This window comes from Phallusia mammillata, chromosome 3 (assembly GCF_965637545.1).
Source record: "Phallusia mammillata chromosome 3, kaPhaMamm4.hap1.1, whole genome shotgun sequence".
NCBI lineage: Eukaryota > Metazoa > Chordata > Ascidiacea > Phlebobranchia > Ascidiidae > Phallusia > Phallusia mammillata.
In genome coordinates, this window is record NC_137254.1 from 29033881 (window position 1) to 29052297 (window position 18417).

Below are 18417 nucleotides of genomic sequence, written 5' to 3' on the forward strand. Positions count from 1 at the left end.
TCTTGAAGAAATTTGGGCAGATCAAACCAATGTCCCGATTCAGCGTTTGTAATTAAGTCAGCGCTATTATTATGCTGCCCTTGCTTCAGCATTTCAGCACTCACATCAATCCCATCAACTCGTTTGAAGAACGGCGCAAAAAGTGTAGTTGCTTGGCCCGTACCACAGGCAATATCTATGAGTTGATCAAACACGACTGGTGTTTCTTCAGCTATTCCACGTTTTCGTTTCAAGTAATTTACCACGACATTTGCCACTTCTTTAGAATACGTCGGTCTGTATTTTACGTAGAAATCAGCAATGGTTTGAGATTCGTAAAAACGCAGCATTTCGAATTGCTCTTGTTGTTTGTACTCAGCCTTTATTATTGAGTAAGCAAATGCACTGAGCGATAAAACAGCTGTCGCTTTGTTTTGATAATGTGTTGCGGAAATATACAAAAATTACGTCCTGTTTTGTTCCTCGAAACATTTAGTCAGGATGATAATAGAACGCATAGCCTGATAGATCAAATGCATTGAATTGATCCAATCATTGCAATAAAATTTAAACTTTGCGCAAACACAAACAATTTAAATGTACAATTTGGAAACAAAGCAACATTAAGCAAGATGCGACAAGAATTTTGTGAAACTGTGTCAGTGATCAAGTATGGCCGGTTAATCAAGAAAAGACACAAATTGGACAACAAAAGCCCACGCTAAACATCCTCGTCTGGATTCTAAAAATAATAGCCTTCCACGTCCAATATTTTAGGCTGTGTGCAATCACGACATGCATTCTATTTCACTTATGAACTTTACGGCCACATCCGGGATATCTTTAACATTCCACTCAATTTAACTTCACTTTAAAATATTTTACAACGGTCAACAGACGGGACAAAAAGTAGGCCAAGATAATGCAAACAGGCCTCTTAATATTATTTGTGGAAAATCGCAAGACATTATAATTGTTAAGCGCCTAAATGCTAAAGTATATAGGATATCATTCGTTGAAGTTGGACATAAGTATTATGAACATTTCATGCTCTCCATGGATCAGAACCTCAGATTCGGGAATGTCCTCGACCTTCCAAGCAGCTTTTACTTCGCCACGAAATCTCTCACCCAGATCATATGGTTTCAGTAGTTCTTCAGTAACCTCAACACCAAGCTCCTCAAACTCCTTGGTTTTTTGAATCAGCAAGTTTTGCACACTTTCGACGGACTTTATATGACCGACTACTTCCTCAAGTGTCCACTGGAAATGCAATGTCAAATCGTCGTTGTATTCTTTTGTGTTCGACGGAATTGCCTTGAAGATGTCTTTGTACTTGTTGAAAACATGATTGTATGCAACAACATCGTACTTGCCTTCCAATAAACATTTTATGAACAGATCACTGGCAAATTTTCCCATTTCATATTCATTTCCACCCGGCAACTTCAGTGGTTCAATAACTTTAGGAAAACTCGAACCCATTATCGCCAAACAGCCGTCGTGTTTTAAAACCCTTCTTGCTTCGTGAAGAAATTTGGGCAGATCAAACCAATGGACCGATTCAGCGCTTGTCACCAAGTCAGCGCTATGATCAGAAGCTGGTATCTTTTCTGCAGCACCCTCTTTGTAAGTTACGTGACTGAAGACGTTCTGTTGCTGCGCTTGCTTTAGCATTTCAGTACTGATATCGACCCCATCAACTCGTTTAAAGAACGGCGCAAACAGTGCAGTTGCTTGACCCGTACCACAGGCAATGTCTATGAGTTGATCAAACACCACTGGCGTTTCTTCAGCTATTCCACGTTTTCGTTTCAAGTAATTAACCACGACATTTGCCACTTCTTTAGAATACGTCGGTCTATATTTTACGTAGAAATCAGCAATGGTTTGAGATTCGTAAAAACGCAGCATTTTGAATTGCTCTTGTTGTTTGTACTCAGCCTCTGTAGTTAAATAAGCAAATGCACTGAGCGATAAAACAGCTGTCGCTTTGTTTTGATAACTTGATGCGGAAATTATGACATGTTTTGTAATTCGAAACAATTAGGAATATTCAAAGAGCTGTCAAATCAAATGAATACATTGAATTTAACAAACAGTGCAGAAGAATTTTAAACTCTGCGCCAAAACAAACATTAAGTGTCGCATTCTGACTTGCTGTAACAGCCTTCAGAGTTACACAAATAAAATGCACTCACCGAAAAGAGCTGTCGCTTTGTTTTGATAATCTGCTGCGGAAATATTCTAAAACTACGAACATTTTTGCTCTTCTAAACATATGCGCAGCCTGATATAAATAAATGCATTGTATTGAACAATCAGTACCGTCATATGTTAAACACCAACATATTATGGGCTTATTTTGGAAACTAAGCATCAGCAACATTAACCAGAGTACGAAAAAATAGTGCAAAACTGGGGAGGTGGTAAAGTAAAGATGGTTGATCAAGTAACGACTCAAATTGGACAACAAAAACCCAAGTAAACCTTCTTCATATGGGTTCTGATGATAATATCCTTTAACGGCCAACATTTTAGGCTGTGTGCAAACATGACTTTCTTTCTATTTTACATTTGGCTTTCCTCCTCATCCGAGACATCTTAAATATACAAAGCGGATTTAATTTGGCTTCAAATATTTCTACTAAGGTCAACAGACTTGACGAGTGTAGGGCAAAAACATGTACACAGGCCTAATAGTATTGTTTGTGAAAAGTCGCAAGACATCAAATTGTTAAGCACCACAATGCTAAAGTAAATAGGATATCATTGGTTGAAGTTGGACACAAGTATTATGAACGTTTCGTGCTCTACTCGTATCAAAACCTCAGATTCAGGGATGTCCTCGACGTTCCAAGCAGCTTTTACTTCGCTACGAAATCTCTCACTCAAATCAAATGGCTTCAGTAGTTCTTCAGTAATCTCAACACCAAGCTCCTTAAACTCCCTGGCTTTTTGCATTAGCAAGTTTTGCACACTTTCGACGGACTTAATATAACCGACTACTTCCTCAAGTGTCCACTGGAAATGCAATGTCAAATCGTCATAGTATTCTTTAGCATTTGATGGAATTGCCTCATAGATATCTTTGTATTTGTTTAGACAATTGTTGTATGCAACATCATCGTAAATGCCTCCCAATACACATTTCATGAATAGATCACTGGCAAATTGTCCCATTTCATATTCATTTCCATCGGGCAACTTCAGTGGTTCAACAACTTGAGGAAAAGTCATACCCATTATCGCCAAACAGCCGTCGTGTTTTAAAACCCTTCTCGCTTCTTCAAGAAAAATTGGCACATCAAACCAATGGACCGATTCAGCGCTTGTAATTAAGTCAGCGCTATGGTCAGAAGCTGGCATCTTTTCTGCAGCACCCTCTTTGTAAATTACGTGACTAAAAGCGTTATGGTGCTGCGCTTGCTTTAGCATTTCAGGACTTACATCAATTCCATCAACTCGTTGAAAGAACGGCGCAAAAAGTGAAGTTGCTTGACCCGTACCACAGGCAATGTCTATGAGTTGATCAAACACGACTGGTGTTTCTTCAGATATTCCACGTTTTCGTTTCAAGTAATTAACCACGACATTTGCCACTTCTTGAGAAAACGTCGGTCTATATTTTACGTAGAAATCAGCAATGGTTTTAGTTTCGTAAAAACGCAACATTCTGACTTGCTTCAACAGCCTTCAGAGTTACACAAATAAAATGCACTGTCTGAAAACAGCTGTCGCTTTGTTTAGATAATGTATTGCGGAAATGTTTTAAAACTATGGATTTTTTTTCTTCTTCGAAACATTTAGGATGACAATAGAACACGCAGCCTGATAATATGATAAAAACAACGACTTATTATGGGTGCATTTTTGAAACAAAGCAACAGCAACATTAACCAGTGTGCGACAGGCAAAGAGTGAAACTGGGGCGGTGGTATAAAGTAATGCTGGTTAATCAAGAAACAACAGAATCGGATAACAAAAACCCAAATAAAACTTCTTCATCTGGGTTCTGATTATAATATCCTTCAGCGTGTTTGGACGTTGAAGGATGTTATAATCAGAATCCAGATGAAGAAGTTTAGCGTGGGCATTTGTTGTCCGATTTGAGTCTTTCCTTCATTAACCAGTTTTCCTTTCCCTTCGCCCCAATTTCCCAATATTTTTGTCGCACTTTGGTTAATGTTGCTTTGTTTGCAAAATGAACCTATATAATATTTGTTCTTGCGCAGAGTTTCAATTTCTTTGCAGTGATTGTTAAATTCAATCTATTCATTTGATTTGACTGCTCTTTCAATAAACGTAAATGTTATTAATTTCAAAACATGTCATAATTTCCGAAGAACTACTGAAACCATTTGATCTGAGTGAGAGATTTCGTAGCGAAGTAAAAGCTGCTTGGAAGGTCGAGGAGATCCCCGATATAGAGGTTGTGATCCGTGGAGAGCATAAAACGTTGACAATACTTGTGTCCAACTTCAACGAATGATATCCTATATACTTTAGCATTTAGGCGCTTAACAATTTTAATGTCTTGCGATTTTCCACAAATAATATTAAGAGGCCTGTTTGCATTATCTTGGCCTACTTTTTGTCCCGTCTGTTGACCGTTGTAAAATATTTTAAAGTGAAGTTAAATTGAGTGGAATGTTAAAGATATCCCGGATGTGGCCGTAAAGTTCATAAGTGAAATAGAATGCATGTCGTGATTGCACACAGCCTAAAATATTGGACGTGGAAGGCTATTATTTTTAGAATCCAGACGAGGATGTTTAGCGTGGGCTTTTGTTGTCCAATTTGTGTCTTTTCTTGATTAACCGGCCATACTTGATCACTGACACAGTTTCACACAATTCTTGTCGCATCTTGCTTAATGTTGCTTTGTTTCCAAATTGTACATTTAAATTGTTTGTGTTTGCACAAAGTTTAAATTTTATTGCAGTGATTGGATAAATTCAATGCATTTGATCTATCAGGCTATGCGTTCTATTATCATCCTGACTAAATGTTTCGAGGAACAAAACAGGACGTAATTTTTGTATATTTCCGCAACACATTATCAAAACAAAGCGACAGCTGTTTTATCGCTCAGTGCATTTGCTTACTCAATAATAAAGGCTGAGTACAAACAACAAGAGCAATTCGAAATGCTGCGTTTTTACGAATCTCAAACCATTGCTGATTTCTACGTAAAATACAGACCGACGTATTCTAAAGAAGTGGCAAATGTCGTGGTAAATTACTTGAAACGAAAACGTGGAATAGCTGAAGAAACACAAGTCGTGTTTGATCAACTCATAGACGTTGCCTGTGGTGCGGGTCAAGCAACCTCACTTTTTGCGCCGTTCTTTCAACGAGTTGATGGGATTGATGTGAGTCCTGAAATGCTGAAGCAAGCGCAGCAACAGAACGTCTTCAGTCACGTAATTTACAAAGAGGGTGCTGCAGAAAAGATACCAGCTTCTGATCATAGCGCTGACTTGGTGACAAGCGCCGAATCGGTTCATTGGTTTGATCTGCCCAAATTTCTTCAAGAAGCAAGAAGGGTTTTGAAACACGACGGCTGTTTGGCGATAATGGGTTCGAGTTTTCCTCAAGTCATTGAACCATTGAAGTTACCGGGTGGAAATGAATATGAAATGGGAAAGCTTGCTACTAAACTGTTTACGAAATATGCACTGGAAGGCATTTACGATGTAGTTGCATACAACCATGTTTTCAACAAGTACAAAGATATCTTCAAGGCAATTCCGTCGAACACAAAAGAATACAACGACGATTTGACATTGCATTTCCAGTGGACACTTGAGGAAGTAGTCGGTTATTTGAAGTCCATCGACAGTGTGCACAACGTGCTGATTCAAAAAGCCAAGGAGTTTGAGGAGCTTGGTGTTGAGGTTACTGAAGAACTACTGAAGCCATTTGATCTGAGTGAGAGATTTCGTAGCGAAGTAAAAGCTGCTTGGAAGGTCGAGGAGATCCCCGATACAGAGGTTGTGATCCGTGGAGAGCATAAAATGTTCATAATACTTGTGTCCAACTTCAACGAATAATACCCGATATACTTTATTATTTAGGCGCGTAACAATTTTGAGGTCCTACTATTTCACTCAAATACTATTAATGTGCCCGTCCTGTACACTATTTAGCCCTGAACTCCTTCTCAAATCTGTTGACCTCAGTAAAATATTTCAAAGCAAAGTTAAATTGAGTTGGAAATTGAAGGAATCGTGGATGTGAATGCTAATGTCCCTTAGTATATGTCTTGTTTGCACTCAGCCAGAAATATTGGACGTTGAAGGATATTATGTTATCAGAACCCAGAAGTGTAATGTATATTGCGCCACCTTGTGACGCATTAAGTATATTGCCCCGCCTTGTGACGACCTTGCCACATGCCCATATAAAAGCGTGAGTTTCACCTTTACGGGCATTCGAAGTGTCTTGTAGCTGTGGGCTTGTTGTGTCGCTGTTTCATTCAATACATGGTGTCAGAAGTGCGTTCACGCCTCTAATTAAGATGGACAAATCAGCAGTTTCTCTACCCCCGGCAATGCAGTGGAATGGCAATATGGCCGAGAACTGGAAAAGGTTTATCCAGAGATTCAAGCTCTATCTGACGGCGATTGGTGGTGACAGCAAGTCCGACAAAAGTAAGTCTGCGTTGCTTCTTCATGTTATGGAAGGTGATGGCATTCAGATTTACAATTCTTTTAAGTTCGAAACTGGAAATGACATGAAATTTGATGTCATAGTGAATGAATTTCAACTGTATTTCTGCCCAAAAAAGAACGTAACATTTGAACGTTATAAATTTAAAAACCGAAACCAACAGGATGGTGAAAATATTGATCAATATGCCACCGAGCTAAAAAATCTTTCTGCACATTGTGAGTTTGAGAATCTTAGTGACTCATTAATCCGGGATAGAGTGGTTTGTGGAATTTCTGACGACAAGGTTCGTGAAGTTCTTTTAAAAGAAGTTGACCTGACTCTAGAAAAATGTCTTTCTATTTGTCGTTCAAATGAAGTAGTTAAACTACAAGCTGATGTAATTAGGAGCCAAGAGAATAACGTGTGGGTTGTCAATAATCAACAATTAACCCCGGGGACAAGTCGTTTCAGGTCCAACAAAAGGAACCTGCGGTGCGAAGGATGTGCTTTAATTCACGCTTCAGGTGCATGTTCAGCCCGGGGGAAACCTTGTTTCCATTGTGGAAAACTTGGCCACTACTCAAGATGTTGTAGCAACCGAAGAGTCAATGAAGTGAAGGAAACTTCTTTTCACGTTAATACAGTGAGTACCGTTGTCACTTCAAAAGATTGGTTAGTTCCAATGAGATTAAATGGAAAACAGTTTACCTGTAAAATTGACACTGGTGCCCAGGTGAACCTAATTTCGCCATCAGATGTTAAAGCTATTTCCAGTACACCTCGTATCGAAAGTACCAATATTGTGCTAACTGCGTTTGCCAATCACAAGATACTTGTGTATGGTGTTTGCACTTTAAATGTCACATTCCGAAACCATGCGCACGTGATGAAGTTCTTTGTTGTCCAAGCTAAAACTCAACCACTTATCGGTCTTTTTGGTGCAGAGGCGTTAATGCTTATCAATCGTGTACATGCAGTGGAGTCTAAAGAGCAGTGTGGTAATCTTGTCCGCGAATACGAGGATATTTTTAATGGTCTCCGTTGTCTTCCAGATACATACTCAATAAGGTTGAACTCCAATGCCACTCCAGTCATCCATCCGAGTCGAAAAGTTCCGTATCTGCTGAAACCAAAGTTAAAAGAAGAACTTCAGAGAATGAAAGGATTAGGTGTTATAACAGAAGTGACTGAACCAACCAGATGGGTAAACTCCTTAGTAATTGTGAACAAAAAGAACGGAAAACTTCGTGTTTGTCTTGAACCCCGTGACCTCAATAAATCAATCATGCGTGAACATTACATGTTACCCACTCGGGAGGAATTAATGTCACAATTTAGTAATGCAAAGTTTTTTAGCAAGTTGGATGCTGTGAGTGGTTTTTGGCAAATAAAAAATTGACGAAGAAAGTTCGAAGCTGTGTACATTTAATACTCCCTTCGGAAGGTACAGGTTTTTGCGTTTACCGTTTGGTATCTCGTCCGCCCCAGAAGTATTTCATCGTGCTGTACATTCCTTGTTTGAGCACATGGATGGTGTTGACACGTCAATGGACGATATTATTGTGTGGGGCAGTTCCAAAGAAGAACATGACAGGCGACTCCACATGGTTTTGAAACAAGCTAGGAAGTCAAATTTACGATTGAATCGTGAAAAATGCGTTTTTTGTGTCAATCGTTTAACGTTCATGGGAGATGTTTTAAGTGCAGGTGGTTTGCAACCAGATCCAAAGAAGGTTCGAGCCATTGAGACGATGTCTCGACCAGCAAACAAGCGTGATGTTCAACGCTTTCTGGGCATGGTGAACTATCTTGCACGGTATATGCCCGATGTGTCAGAAAAAACTGCACAACTTCGCTCACTGGTGCATAAAGATAGTGAATGGAACTGGACCAGTAACGAAGAAAAAGCGTGGATGGAATTAAAGAGGGTAATTTCTAGCCAACCCATTCTTAAACATTTTAATCCTGTACTTCCAATAAAGGTATCCGCAGACGCCTCAAAAGAAGCTCTTGGTGCGGTATTGCTTCAGATGCATGACAAAGAGTGGTATCCTGTGTCCTACGCCTCTAGAGCAATGATTGATACTGAAACGCGCTACGCACAAATTGAAAAGGAACTCCTTGCGGTAACATTTGCGTGTGAGCGGTTTCATCAGTTCATATATGGTCAACACATATGCATAGAAACTGATCACAAGCCATTAGTTCCGTTGTTTAAAAAAAAACTTAAACAATTGTCCAATAAGGGTACAACGTCTGATGATACGTCTGCATTCGTATGACTTTAGTGTAATCTATACTCCAGGAAAGTTCATGCACACAGCCGATGCTTTGTCGAGAAATGTTTCCCAAGAAACCGAAGATTTGCAATCACATGCTGATGTGGAACGTTATGTTCATTTGGTTGTGTCATCACTTCCAATCTCCTCCAATGCTATGGCGCAACTTCGTGAAGAAACTGAACGAGATCCCCAGTCAATAGACATCGTGCATTACGTTTACAATGGTTGGCCGGAACGTTCCGCAAATTGCACACCAGACTCCCAGGTATTTTGGAAAGTCCGTGATGAACTGTCCGTAAATGAAGGTGTCCTGTTTAAAGGAAGCAAAATAGTCATTCCCCGGAAAATGAGACGGTCAATTCTAGCTAAGCTGCATGAAGGTCATATGGGGGAAGTTAAATGCAAAGGTCGTGCCCACGAATTAGTGTATTGGCCTGGAATTAACAAGGACATATCAAATTTGGTGTCCGCATGTTCAACATGTATGCGTTACAGACCGCGTTTGCAAAAAGAACCCTTGAATCCACATGAAATTACCAAGTTTCCCTTTGAAAAAATAGGTGTTGATTTATGTTCGTATAATGGTCGGTCGTATTTAGTAGTTGTTGATTATTATTCAGGTTATCCCGATGTTTATTGTATTAACAACACTTCTAGCGATGCAGTTATTACCTGTCTTAAGCAAACGTTTTCTCGCTTTGGTGTGCCGCTTAAACTATTTAGCGACAACGGGCCACAATTTTCCTCCCGTGAATTTAGATGTTTTTCGCAATCTTGGGACTTCTGTCATTTAACATCAAGTCCCCATTTTCCGCAATCTAATGGACTTGCGGAAAGGACGGTACAAACCGTTAAAAATCTGTTAAAAAAATCTGTTGCCAGTGGCCAGGACTTTGATTTGAATTTGTTAATTTATCGTAGTTCGCCTTTACAGTGTGGTTTATCGCCGTCACAGTTGCTCATGGGAAGGCAAACCAGAAGTAATTTGCCTATTTGTGAAGAAAAGCTTAAGTGTCATAATTTGCCCAAATGCCCTTTTTATGCCGAAAAAACAGTACAAAAACGTTATTTTGATGTAGGTTCAAAACCATTAAATGTTTTAAAGCCTGGTACCCCTGTAAAACTGTTTGATTTTCTTCGCCGCACATGGACAGAGGACGGAGTTATTGACAAGGTTTTGTCACCGCGCTCCTATATCGTTCGTACTCCTGACAATGTACTTTATCGTCGTAATCGTATACATATTCGCCGCAACATTGAATCCTCATCTCAAAGGTCTTCTCTGTTGCAAACGTTACCTTTATCGCCGCATCATGTTTCTGATAATTGTGAAATTGTTCGCAACTTTAATGTTCCGTGTCGTTCCAAAAGAAAACGTAAACCGACGAGACGACTAATTGAAGAAATGTAGACTTGTGTATTTTTCGTTTTCATACTGATGTTAGTTTTCTCCTTTTGTTTCTTCTTTTTCGTGAAGGGAAGATGTAATGTATATTGCGCCACCTTGTGACGCATTAAGTATATTGCCCCGCCTTGTGACGACCTTGCCGCATGCCCATATAAAAGCGTGAGTTTCACCTTTACGGGCATTCGAAGTGTCTTGTAGCTGTGGGCTTGTTGTGTCGCTGTTTCATTCAATACAAGAAGAGGATGTTTAGCTTGGGCTTTTGTTTTCCGATTTGTGCATTTTCTTGATCAACAAGCTTTACTTTTCTATCGCCCCAGTTTCACACTTTCTTTGTCGCACTTTGATTAATGTTGCTTTGTTTTTCAAATAAAGCTATAATGTTTGTGTTTGCGCAGGGTTAAAATTTCTTTGCAGTGATTGTTAAATTCAGTGCATTCATTTGATTTGACTGTTTTTTTGCATCATCCTAAATGCTTTGAATTACAAATCATGTCATAATTTCCGCATCAAGTTATCAAAACAAAGCGACAGATGTTTTATCGCTCAGTGCATTTGCTTACTGAATAATAAAGGCTGAGTACAAACAACAAGAGCAATTCGAAATGCTGCGTTTTTACGAAACTAAAACCATTGCTGATTTCTACGTAAAATATAGACCGACGTATTCTAAAGAAGTGGCAAATGTCGTGGTAAATTACTTGAAACGAAAACGTGGAATAGCTGAAGAAACACCAGTCGTGTTTGATCAACTCATAGACATTGCCTGTGGTACGGGTCAAGCAACTGCACTTTTTGCGCCGTTCTTTAAACGAGTTGTTGGGGTCGATATCAGTACTGAAATGCTAAAGCAAGCGCAGCAACACAACGTCTTCAGTCCCGTAACTTACAATGAGGGTGCAGCAGAAAAGGTACCATGCAGCTTCTGATAATAGCGCTGACTTGATTACGTGTGCCGATGCGGTCCATTGGTTTGATGTGCCCAAATTTCTTCAGGAAGCGAGAAGGGTTTTAAAACACGACGGCTGTTTGGCGCTGATCAGTTTTAGTTTTCCTCAAGTTATTGAACCACTGAAGTTGCCGGGTGGAAATGAACATGAAATGGGAAAGCTTGCTACTACACTGTTTATGAAACATGTATTGGGAGGCATTTACGATGTAGTTGCATACAACCATGTTCTAAACAAGTACAAAGATATGTGCAGGGCAATTCCTTTAAAAACAAAAGAATACAATGACGATTTGAAACTACATTTCCAGTGGACTCTTGAAGAAGTAGTTGGTCACTTGAAATCACACGACAGTGTGCAAAACTTGCTGATTCAAAAAGCCAAGGAGTTTAAGGAGCTTGGTGTTGAGATTACTGAAGAACTACTGAAGCCATTTGATTTGAGTGAGAGATTTCGTAGCGAAGTAAAAGCTGCTTGGAACGTCGACGAGATCCCTGATTCTGAGGTTCTGATCCGTGGAGAGCAGGAAATGTACATATTACTTGTGTCCAATCTCAACCAATAACATTCTGTATACTTTAGCATTTTGGCGCTTAACAATTTTGATGTCTTCTAATTTTCCACTAATAATATTAATATGCCTGTGTACAGGTTTTTTTAAGGTTTGGGTGACTGCTAAGTAGTTTTAAGAGACCGCAAGTGTTTCATTTAAATACCAAAAAATAGCCATATTCCAAATTTTGGGAAACCGCTGGAGAAATTTGGGGGAACATTTCGGTCCCCCAAAACACCTTAAAGAAAAACACTGCCTGTGTACACTTTTTAGGCCTAAACTCCTTCTCAAATCGGTTGACATGATCGAAATATTTTAAAGTAAAGTTAAACATGCTTGAAACGTTGAAGATGTCCCGTATGTGGACGTAACGGTTAAGTGTAAAATAAAATCTATGTCCTTATTGCACACACCCTGAAATGGTGGACGTTGAAGGATGTTATAATCAGAATCCAGATGAAGAAGTTTAGCGTGGGCATTTGTTGTCCGATTTGAGTCTTTCCTTGATTAACCAGTTTTCCTTTACCACCGCCCCAGTTTCACAATATTTTTGTCGCACTTTGGTTAATGTTGCTTTGTTTGCAAAATGAACCTATATAATATTTGTTCTTGCGCAGAGTTTAAATTTCTTTGCAGTGATTGTTAAATTCAATGTATTCATTTGAATTGACTGCTCTTTAAATAAACGTAACTGTTTTTAATTTCAAAACATGTCATAATTTCCGCAATAAATTATCAAAACAAAGCGACAGTTTTTTATCGCCCAGTGTATTTGCTTATTTAACTATAGAGGCTGAATAAAAACAAGGGCAATATAAAATGGTGCGTTGATACGAATCTCAAACCAATGCAGATTTATATGTAAAATATAGACCGGCGTATTTGAAAGAAGTGGCAAATTACTTGAAACGAAAACGTGGAATAGCTGAAGAAACACCAGTCGTGTTTGATCAACTCATAGACATTGCCTGTGGTACGGGTCAAGCAATCTCACTTTTTGCGCCGTTCTTTAAACGAGCTGTTGGGATTGATGTAAGTACTGAAATGCTAAAGCAAGCCAAGCAACACAACGTTTTTAGTCACGTAACTTACAAAGAGGGTGCAGCAGAAAAGATACCAGCTTCTGGTAATAGCGCTGACTTGATTACGTGCGGGGAAGCGGTGCATTGGTTTGATCTGCCCAAATTTCTTCAAGAAGCAAGAAGGGTTTTAAAACACGACGGCTGTTTGGCGATAATATGTTCAAGTTTTCCTCAAGTTATTGAACCACTGAAGTTGCCGGGTGGAAATTGATATGAAAGGCGAAAGCTTGCTACTGAACTGTTTATGAAATCTGCATTGGGAGGCATTTACGATGTAGTTGCATACAACCATGTTCTGAACAATTAAGTACAAATATATCTACAAGGCAATTCCGTCGAACACAAAAGAATGCAATGGCGATTTTAAACTGCAGTTACAGCGGATAATTGAGGAAGTAGTTGGTCAACTGAAATCCTACGACAGTGTGCAAAACATGCTGATGCAAAAAAGCCAAGAATTTGAGGCGCTTGGTGTTGAGATTACTAAAGAACTACTGAAGCCATTTGATTTAAGTGAGAGATTTTGTAGCGAAGTAAAAGCTGCTTGGAACGTCGAGGACATTCCTGATTCTGAAGTACTGATCCCAGGAGAGCAGGAAATGTACATAATACTTGTGTCCAACTTCAATCAATGATATTCTGTATGTTTTAGCATTTAGTCGCTTAACAACTTTGAGGGCTTGCGATTTTCCACAAATAGTATTAATAAGCCTGTTTGCATTATCTTACCCTACTTTTTGTCAAGTCTGTTGACCGTAGTAAAATATTTTAAAGTAAAGTTAAATGGGGTTGAAAGTTAAAGTTATCCCGGATGTGTCAAAAGGAAATATAAAGTTAGTCGTGTTTGCACATAGCCTGAAATGTTGGACGTTGAAGGATCAGAACGCAGATGAGGATGTTTAGCGTGGGCTTTTGTTGACCGATTAGTGTCTTCTCTTGATTAATATGCTTTACTTTACCACCGCCCCAGTTTCACCCTTTGCTTGTCGCACTTTGGTTAATCTTGATGTAGTTTGAAAAATGTTGTGATGTTAAAATACTTTCGTAACACGTCATCAAAACAAACCGACCGTTATTTTATCACTCAGCGCATTTTTTACGTAACCCTATATGGGCTGTTTTTTGTGTACAAACAACAAGAGCAATTCGAAATGCTGCGTTTTTACGAATCTGAAACCATTGCTGATTTCTACCTACAACATCGACCGACGTATTCTCAAGAAGTGGCAAATGTTGTGGTAAATTACTTGAAACGAAAACGTGGAATAGCTGAAGAAACACCAGTCGTGTTTGATCAACTCATAGATATTGCCTGTGGTACGGGTCAAGCAACTGCACTTTTTGCGCCGTTCTTTCAACGAGCTGTTGGGATTGATGTGAGTGCTGAAATGCTAAAGCAAGCTCTGCAACATAACGTCTTTAGTCACGTAACTTACAAAGATGGTGCAGCAGAAAAGATACCAGCTTCTGATCATAGCGCTGACTTAATTACAAGCGCCGAATCGGTTCATTGGTTTGATCTGCCAACATTTCTTCAAGAAGCAAGAAGGGTTTTGAAACACGACGGCTGTTTGGCGATAATGGGTTCGAGTTTTCCTCAAGTCATTGAACCACTGAAGTTACCGGGTGGAAATGAATATGAAATGGGAAAGCTTGCTACTAAACTGTTTACGAAATATGCACTGGAAGGGATTTACGATGTAGTTGCATACAATCATGTTCTAAACAAGTACAAAGATATCTACAAGGCAATTCCGTCGAACACAAAAGAATACAACGACGATTTGACACTGCATTTCCAGTGGACACTTAAGGAAGTAATTGGTAACTTGAAATCCTACGACAGTGTGCAAAACATGCTGATGCAAAAAGCCAAGGAGTTTGAGGAGCTTGGTGTTGAGGCTACTGAAGAACTACTGAAGCCATTTGATCTGAGTGAGAGTTTTCGTAGCGAAGTAAAAGCTGCTTGGAAGGTCGAGGAGATCCCCGATACAGAGGTTGTGATCCGTGGAGAGCATAAAACGTTCATAATACTTGTGTCCAACTTCAACGAATAATACCCGATATACTTTGTCATTTAGGCGCGTAACAATTTTGACGTCCTGCTACTTCTCTCAAATACTATTAATGTGCCCGTCCTGTACACTATTTAGCCCTTAACTCCTTCTCAAAGCTGTTGACCTTATTGAAATGTTTCAAAGTGAACTTAAATTGAGTTGAAAATTGAAGATATCCCGAATGTGGGTGCGAATGTAAATTAATATGTGTGTCTTGTTTGCACACAGCCTGAAATGTTGGGCGTTGAGGGATGTTTTAATCAGAACCCAGATGAAGAAGATTAACTAGGGTTTTTGTTATCCCATTTGTGAATTTTCTTGATTAACCAGCATTACTTTTCCACCGGTCCATTGTTGCTTTGTTTACAAAATGGACTTATAAAATGTTTGATTTTGCGCAGTGTTTAAATTTCTTTGCAGTGATTGTTAATTTCCGTGCATTCATTTGATGTGACTGTTTTTTACATCATCCTAAATGTTTTGAATTACAAATCATGTCATAATTTCCGCAACAAATTATCAAAACAAACCGACAGATGTTCTATCGCTTAGTGTATTTGCTTGTTCAATTATAAAGGTTAAGTACAAACATCAAGAGCAATTCGAAATGCTGCGTTTTTACGAATCTAAAGCCATTGCTGATTTTTACGTAAAATATAGACCGACGTTTTCTCAAGAAGTGGCAAAGGTCGTGGTTAATTACTTGAAACGAAAACGTGGAATAGCTGAAGAAACACAAGTCGTGTTTGATCAACTCATAGACGTTGCCTGTGGTACGGGTCAAGCAACTGGACTGTTTGCGCCGTTCTTTCAACGAGCTGTTGGGATTGATGTGAGTGCTGAAATGCTAAAGCAAGCACAGCAACAGAACGTATTTAGTCACGTAATTTACAAAGAGGGTGTTGCAGAAACGATACCAGCTTCTGATCATAGCGCTGACTTAATTACAAGCGCCGAATCGGTCCATTGGTTTGATCTGCCCAAATTTTTTCAAGAAGCAAGAAGGGTTTTAAAACACGACGGCTGTTTGGCGATAATGGGTTCGAGTTTACCTCAGGTTATTGAACCACTGAAGTTGCCGGGTGGAAATGAATATGAAATGGGAAAATTTGCCAGTAATCTGTTCACAAAATGTTTATTGGAAGGTAATTACGATGTTCTTGCATACAACCATGTTCTGAACAAGTACAAAGACATTTTCAAGGCAATTCCTTCAAATACAAAAGAATACAACGACGATTTGACACTGCGTTTCCAGTGAACACTTGAGGAAGTAGTCGGTAATTTGAAATACTACGACAGTGTGCAAAACTTGCTAATTCAAAAAGCCAAGGAATTTGAAGAGCTTGGTGTTGAGGTTACTGAAGAACTACTGTAGCCATATGATTTGAGTGAGAGATTTCGTAGCGAAGTAAAAGCTGCTTGGAAGGTTGAGGATATTCCTGAATCTGAGGTTCTGATCCGTGGAGAGCATGAAATGTTCATAATACTCGTGTCCAACCGATAGATGTCACGTGCTTTAGAGTCATCATTTTGTCTGATCGGTTTTGCTAAGCATAAAGTAATAACAAATTTTAACTTTGCAAGTATGACTTTTCGTTCCCATCGAAAATCATAAGTTGTTTGCAACTTTGATCGGTGTTACTTTACGGTACCATGTGTTTTTGTAAGTTAATTCGTTAACTACTAGAGGTGTATAATCAGTGTCGTTAACCATTCTCTCTTGCACGTTTAGCTGGTTCTTTGATGTCATCATTAGAATTGCTGTCAGTAATTACTGACATTGCCTTTGGTACTTTAGGCCATCTCGCCCCAACTTGAATTGAGTAAAACTGATCCAAGGCATGTTGAATTGCTGCTCCTGTATTTACCAAACTACCCAACGAACTTTCTAATACAAGGTTTAACAACGGGGTCGTCGGTTCAATGCATGAAATTTTTTTATAAACAAGCCCTCCTAATTGATCATCATAAAATGGTTTTATTATTTTGTCGCTGACATTGTAAGCTGGAGTCTACTGTATAAAGCTAACAAAACTGAAGCCGTCAGAAACATATGGAATATGTCGTTGTGGCTAAACTAATCAAAGTTATGAATTAAAACGCTGACGTTTTTTCTGTACATGTCTCCAGTTTCCCGTGTTTGCGCGGAAAGCACATCGTATTGTTAGAACATTTCCGCAATTTGCCTAGAGCAAAGCGACAGCTGTTTTCTCGCTCTGTGCAGAGTCATGTGTAAGTTATAACACAAAAGGCTGAACACAAACAACAAGAGGAATTCAAGATGCTGCGTTTTTACGAATCTAAAAAAATTGCTGATGTCTATGTAAAATATAGACCGACGTATTCTAAAGAAGTGGCAAATGTCGTGGTAAATTTCTTGAAACGAAATCGTGGAATAGCTGAAGAAACAGCAGTCGTGTTTGATCGACTCATAGATGTTGCCAGCGGTACGGGTCAAGCAACTGGACTGTTTGCGCCGTTCTTTAAACGAGCTGTTGGGATTGATGTGAGTGCTGAAATGCTAAAGCAAGCGCAGCAACAGAACGTATTTAGGCACGTAACTTACAAACAAGGTGCTGCAGAAAAGATACCAGCTTCTGATAATAGCGCTGACTTGATTACAAGCGCCGAATCGGGGCATTGGTTTGATCTGCCCAAATTTCTTCAAGAAGCAAGAAGGGTTTTGAAACACGACGGTTGTTTGGCGATAATTTGTTCAACTTTTCCTACGGTTATTGAACCACTGGAGCTGCCCGGTGGAAATGAATATGTAATGGGAAAATATGCCAGTGATCTGTTCACAAAATGTTTATTGGAAGGCAAGTACGATGTTGTTGCATACAATCATGTTTTCAACAAGTACAAAGATATCTACAAGGCAATTCCGTCGAACACAAAAGAATACAACGACGATTTGACACTGCATTTCCAGTGGACACTTGAGGAAGTAGTCGGTCATTTGAAGTCCGTCGACAGTGTGCACAACGTGCTGATTCAAAAAGCCAAGGAGTTTGAGGAGCTTGGTGTTGAGGTTACTGAAGAACTACTGAAGCCATTTGATCTGAGTGAGAGATTTCGTGGCGAAGTAAAAGCTGCTTGGAATGTCGAGGAAATCCCTGATTCTGAGGTTCTGATCCGAGGAGAGGCTGATATGTTCATAATACTTGTGTCTAACCTATAGCGGTAAAGTGCTTTTAAACCATCATTTTGACACATCAGTTTTGTTATTTTGCTCTTAAGCAAGAAATGAAAAATTTAACTTCGAAAGCATGACTTTTTGTTCCAACGATGTTGTTTGTGACATATGGCATTAATCGGAGTTACTTTACGGTAGCATGTTTTCTCATGAGTTATTACTGAAAATCCATATTAAGTGTAAATCCATACTAGTTAATGTTCCTGGTATGTTGTTGTGTTTACATAGCCTAATCATAAGATTAAATGTTGCG

The 18417-nt window shown here is 39.2% G+C and overlaps 7 protein-coding genes across 7 annotated transcripts; 5 read left to right on the plus strand and 2 right to left on the minus strand.

The window, feature by feature from the left end:
* Window positions 1–987: 987 nt before the first annotated feature.
* On the minus strand, window positions 988–1893 carry LOC145219948 (putative methyltransferase DDB_G0268948). Its single transcript, XM_080087245.1, has one exon. It carries the CDS (start codon window positions 1891–1893, stop codon window positions 988–990), a length of 906 nt encoding a protein of 301 aa, XP_079943371.1.
* Window positions 1894–2748: 855 nt separating this feature from the next.
* Window positions 2749–3654, minus strand: LOC145219949 (putative methyltransferase DDB_G0268948). The gene has a single exon (XM_080087246.1). It carries the CDS (start codon window positions 3652–3654, stop codon window positions 2749–2751), a length of 906 nt encoding a protein of 301 aa, XP_079943372.1.
* A 1475-nt stretch (window positions 3655–5129) lies between these two features.
* LOC145219950 (putative methyltransferase DDB_G0268948) lies at window positions 5130–6035 on the plus strand. Its single transcript, XM_080087247.1, has one exon. The coding sequence runs from the start codon at window positions 5130–5132 to the stop codon at window positions 6033–6035; it is 906 nt and encodes a 301-aa protein (XP_079943373.1).
* A 6835-nt stretch (window positions 6036–12870) lies between these two features.
* LOC145219951 (uncharacterized) lies at window positions 12871–13543 on the plus strand. Its single transcript, XM_080087248.1, has 2 exons — window positions 12871–13032; window positions 13235–13543. The coding sequence occupies exons 1-2, from the start codon at window positions 12871–12873 to the stop codon at window positions 13541–13543; spliced, it is 471 nt and encodes a 156-aa protein (XP_079943374.1).
* A 462-nt stretch (window positions 13544–14005) lies between these two features.
* On the plus strand, window positions 14006–15507 carry LOC145218735 (putative methyltransferase DDB_G0268948). The gene has a single exon (XM_080086137.1). It carries the CDS (start codon window positions 14060–14062, stop codon window positions 14963–14965), a length of 906 nt encoding a protein of 301 aa, XP_079942263.1. The 5' UTR covers window positions 14006–14059; the 3' UTR covers window positions 14966–15507.
* Window positions 15508–15572: 65 nt separating this feature from the next.
* Window positions 15573–16226, plus strand: LOC145219952 (putative methyltransferase DDB_G0268948). Its single transcript, XM_080087249.1, has one exon. The coding sequence runs from the start codon at window positions 15573–15575 to the stop codon at window positions 16224–16226; it is 654 nt and encodes a 217-aa protein (XP_079943375.1).
* A 1023-nt stretch (window positions 16227–17249) lies between these two features.
* On the plus strand, window positions 17250–18149 carry LOC145219954 (uncharacterized). Its single transcript, XM_080087250.1, has one exon. It carries the CDS (start codon window positions 17250–17252, stop codon window positions 18147–18149), a length of 900 nt encoding a protein of 299 aa, XP_079943376.1.
* Window positions 18150–18417: the final 268 nt, after the last annotated feature.

Bases quoted from the DNA above. Each gene is read 5' to 3' on its own strand.
- LOC145219948 (XM_080087245.1), bottom strand. From the start codon at position 1,893: ATGCTGCGTTTTTACGAATCTCAAACCATTGCTGATTTCTACGTAAAA.
- LOC145219949 (XM_080087246.1), bottom strand. From the start codon at position 3,654: ATGTTGCGTTTTTACGAAACTAAAACCATTGCTGATTTCTACGTAAAA.
- LOC145219950 (XM_080087247.1), top strand. From the start codon at position 5,130: ATGCTGCGTTTTTACGAATCTCAAACCATTGCTGATTTCTACGTAAAA.
- LOC145219951 (XM_080087248.1), top strand. From the start codon at position 12,871: ATGCTAAAGCAAGCCAAGCAACACAACGTTTTTAGTCACGTAACTTAC. The intron at 13,033-13,234 runs GTTTTAAAACAC...TATATCTACAAG, and splicing joins TTCTTCAAGAAGCAAGAAGG to GCAATTCCGTCGAACACAAA.
- LOC145218735 (XM_080086137.1), top strand. From the start codon at position 14,060: ATGCTGCGTTTTTACGAATCTGAAACCATTGCTGATTTCTACCTACAA.
- LOC145219952 (XM_080087249.1), top strand. From the start codon at position 15,573: ATGCTGCGTTTTTACGAATCTAAAGCCATTGCTGATTTTTACGTAAAA.
- LOC145219954 (XM_080087250.1), top strand. From the start codon at position 17,250: ATGCTGCGTTTTTACGAATCTAAAAAAATTGCTGATGTCTATGTAAAA.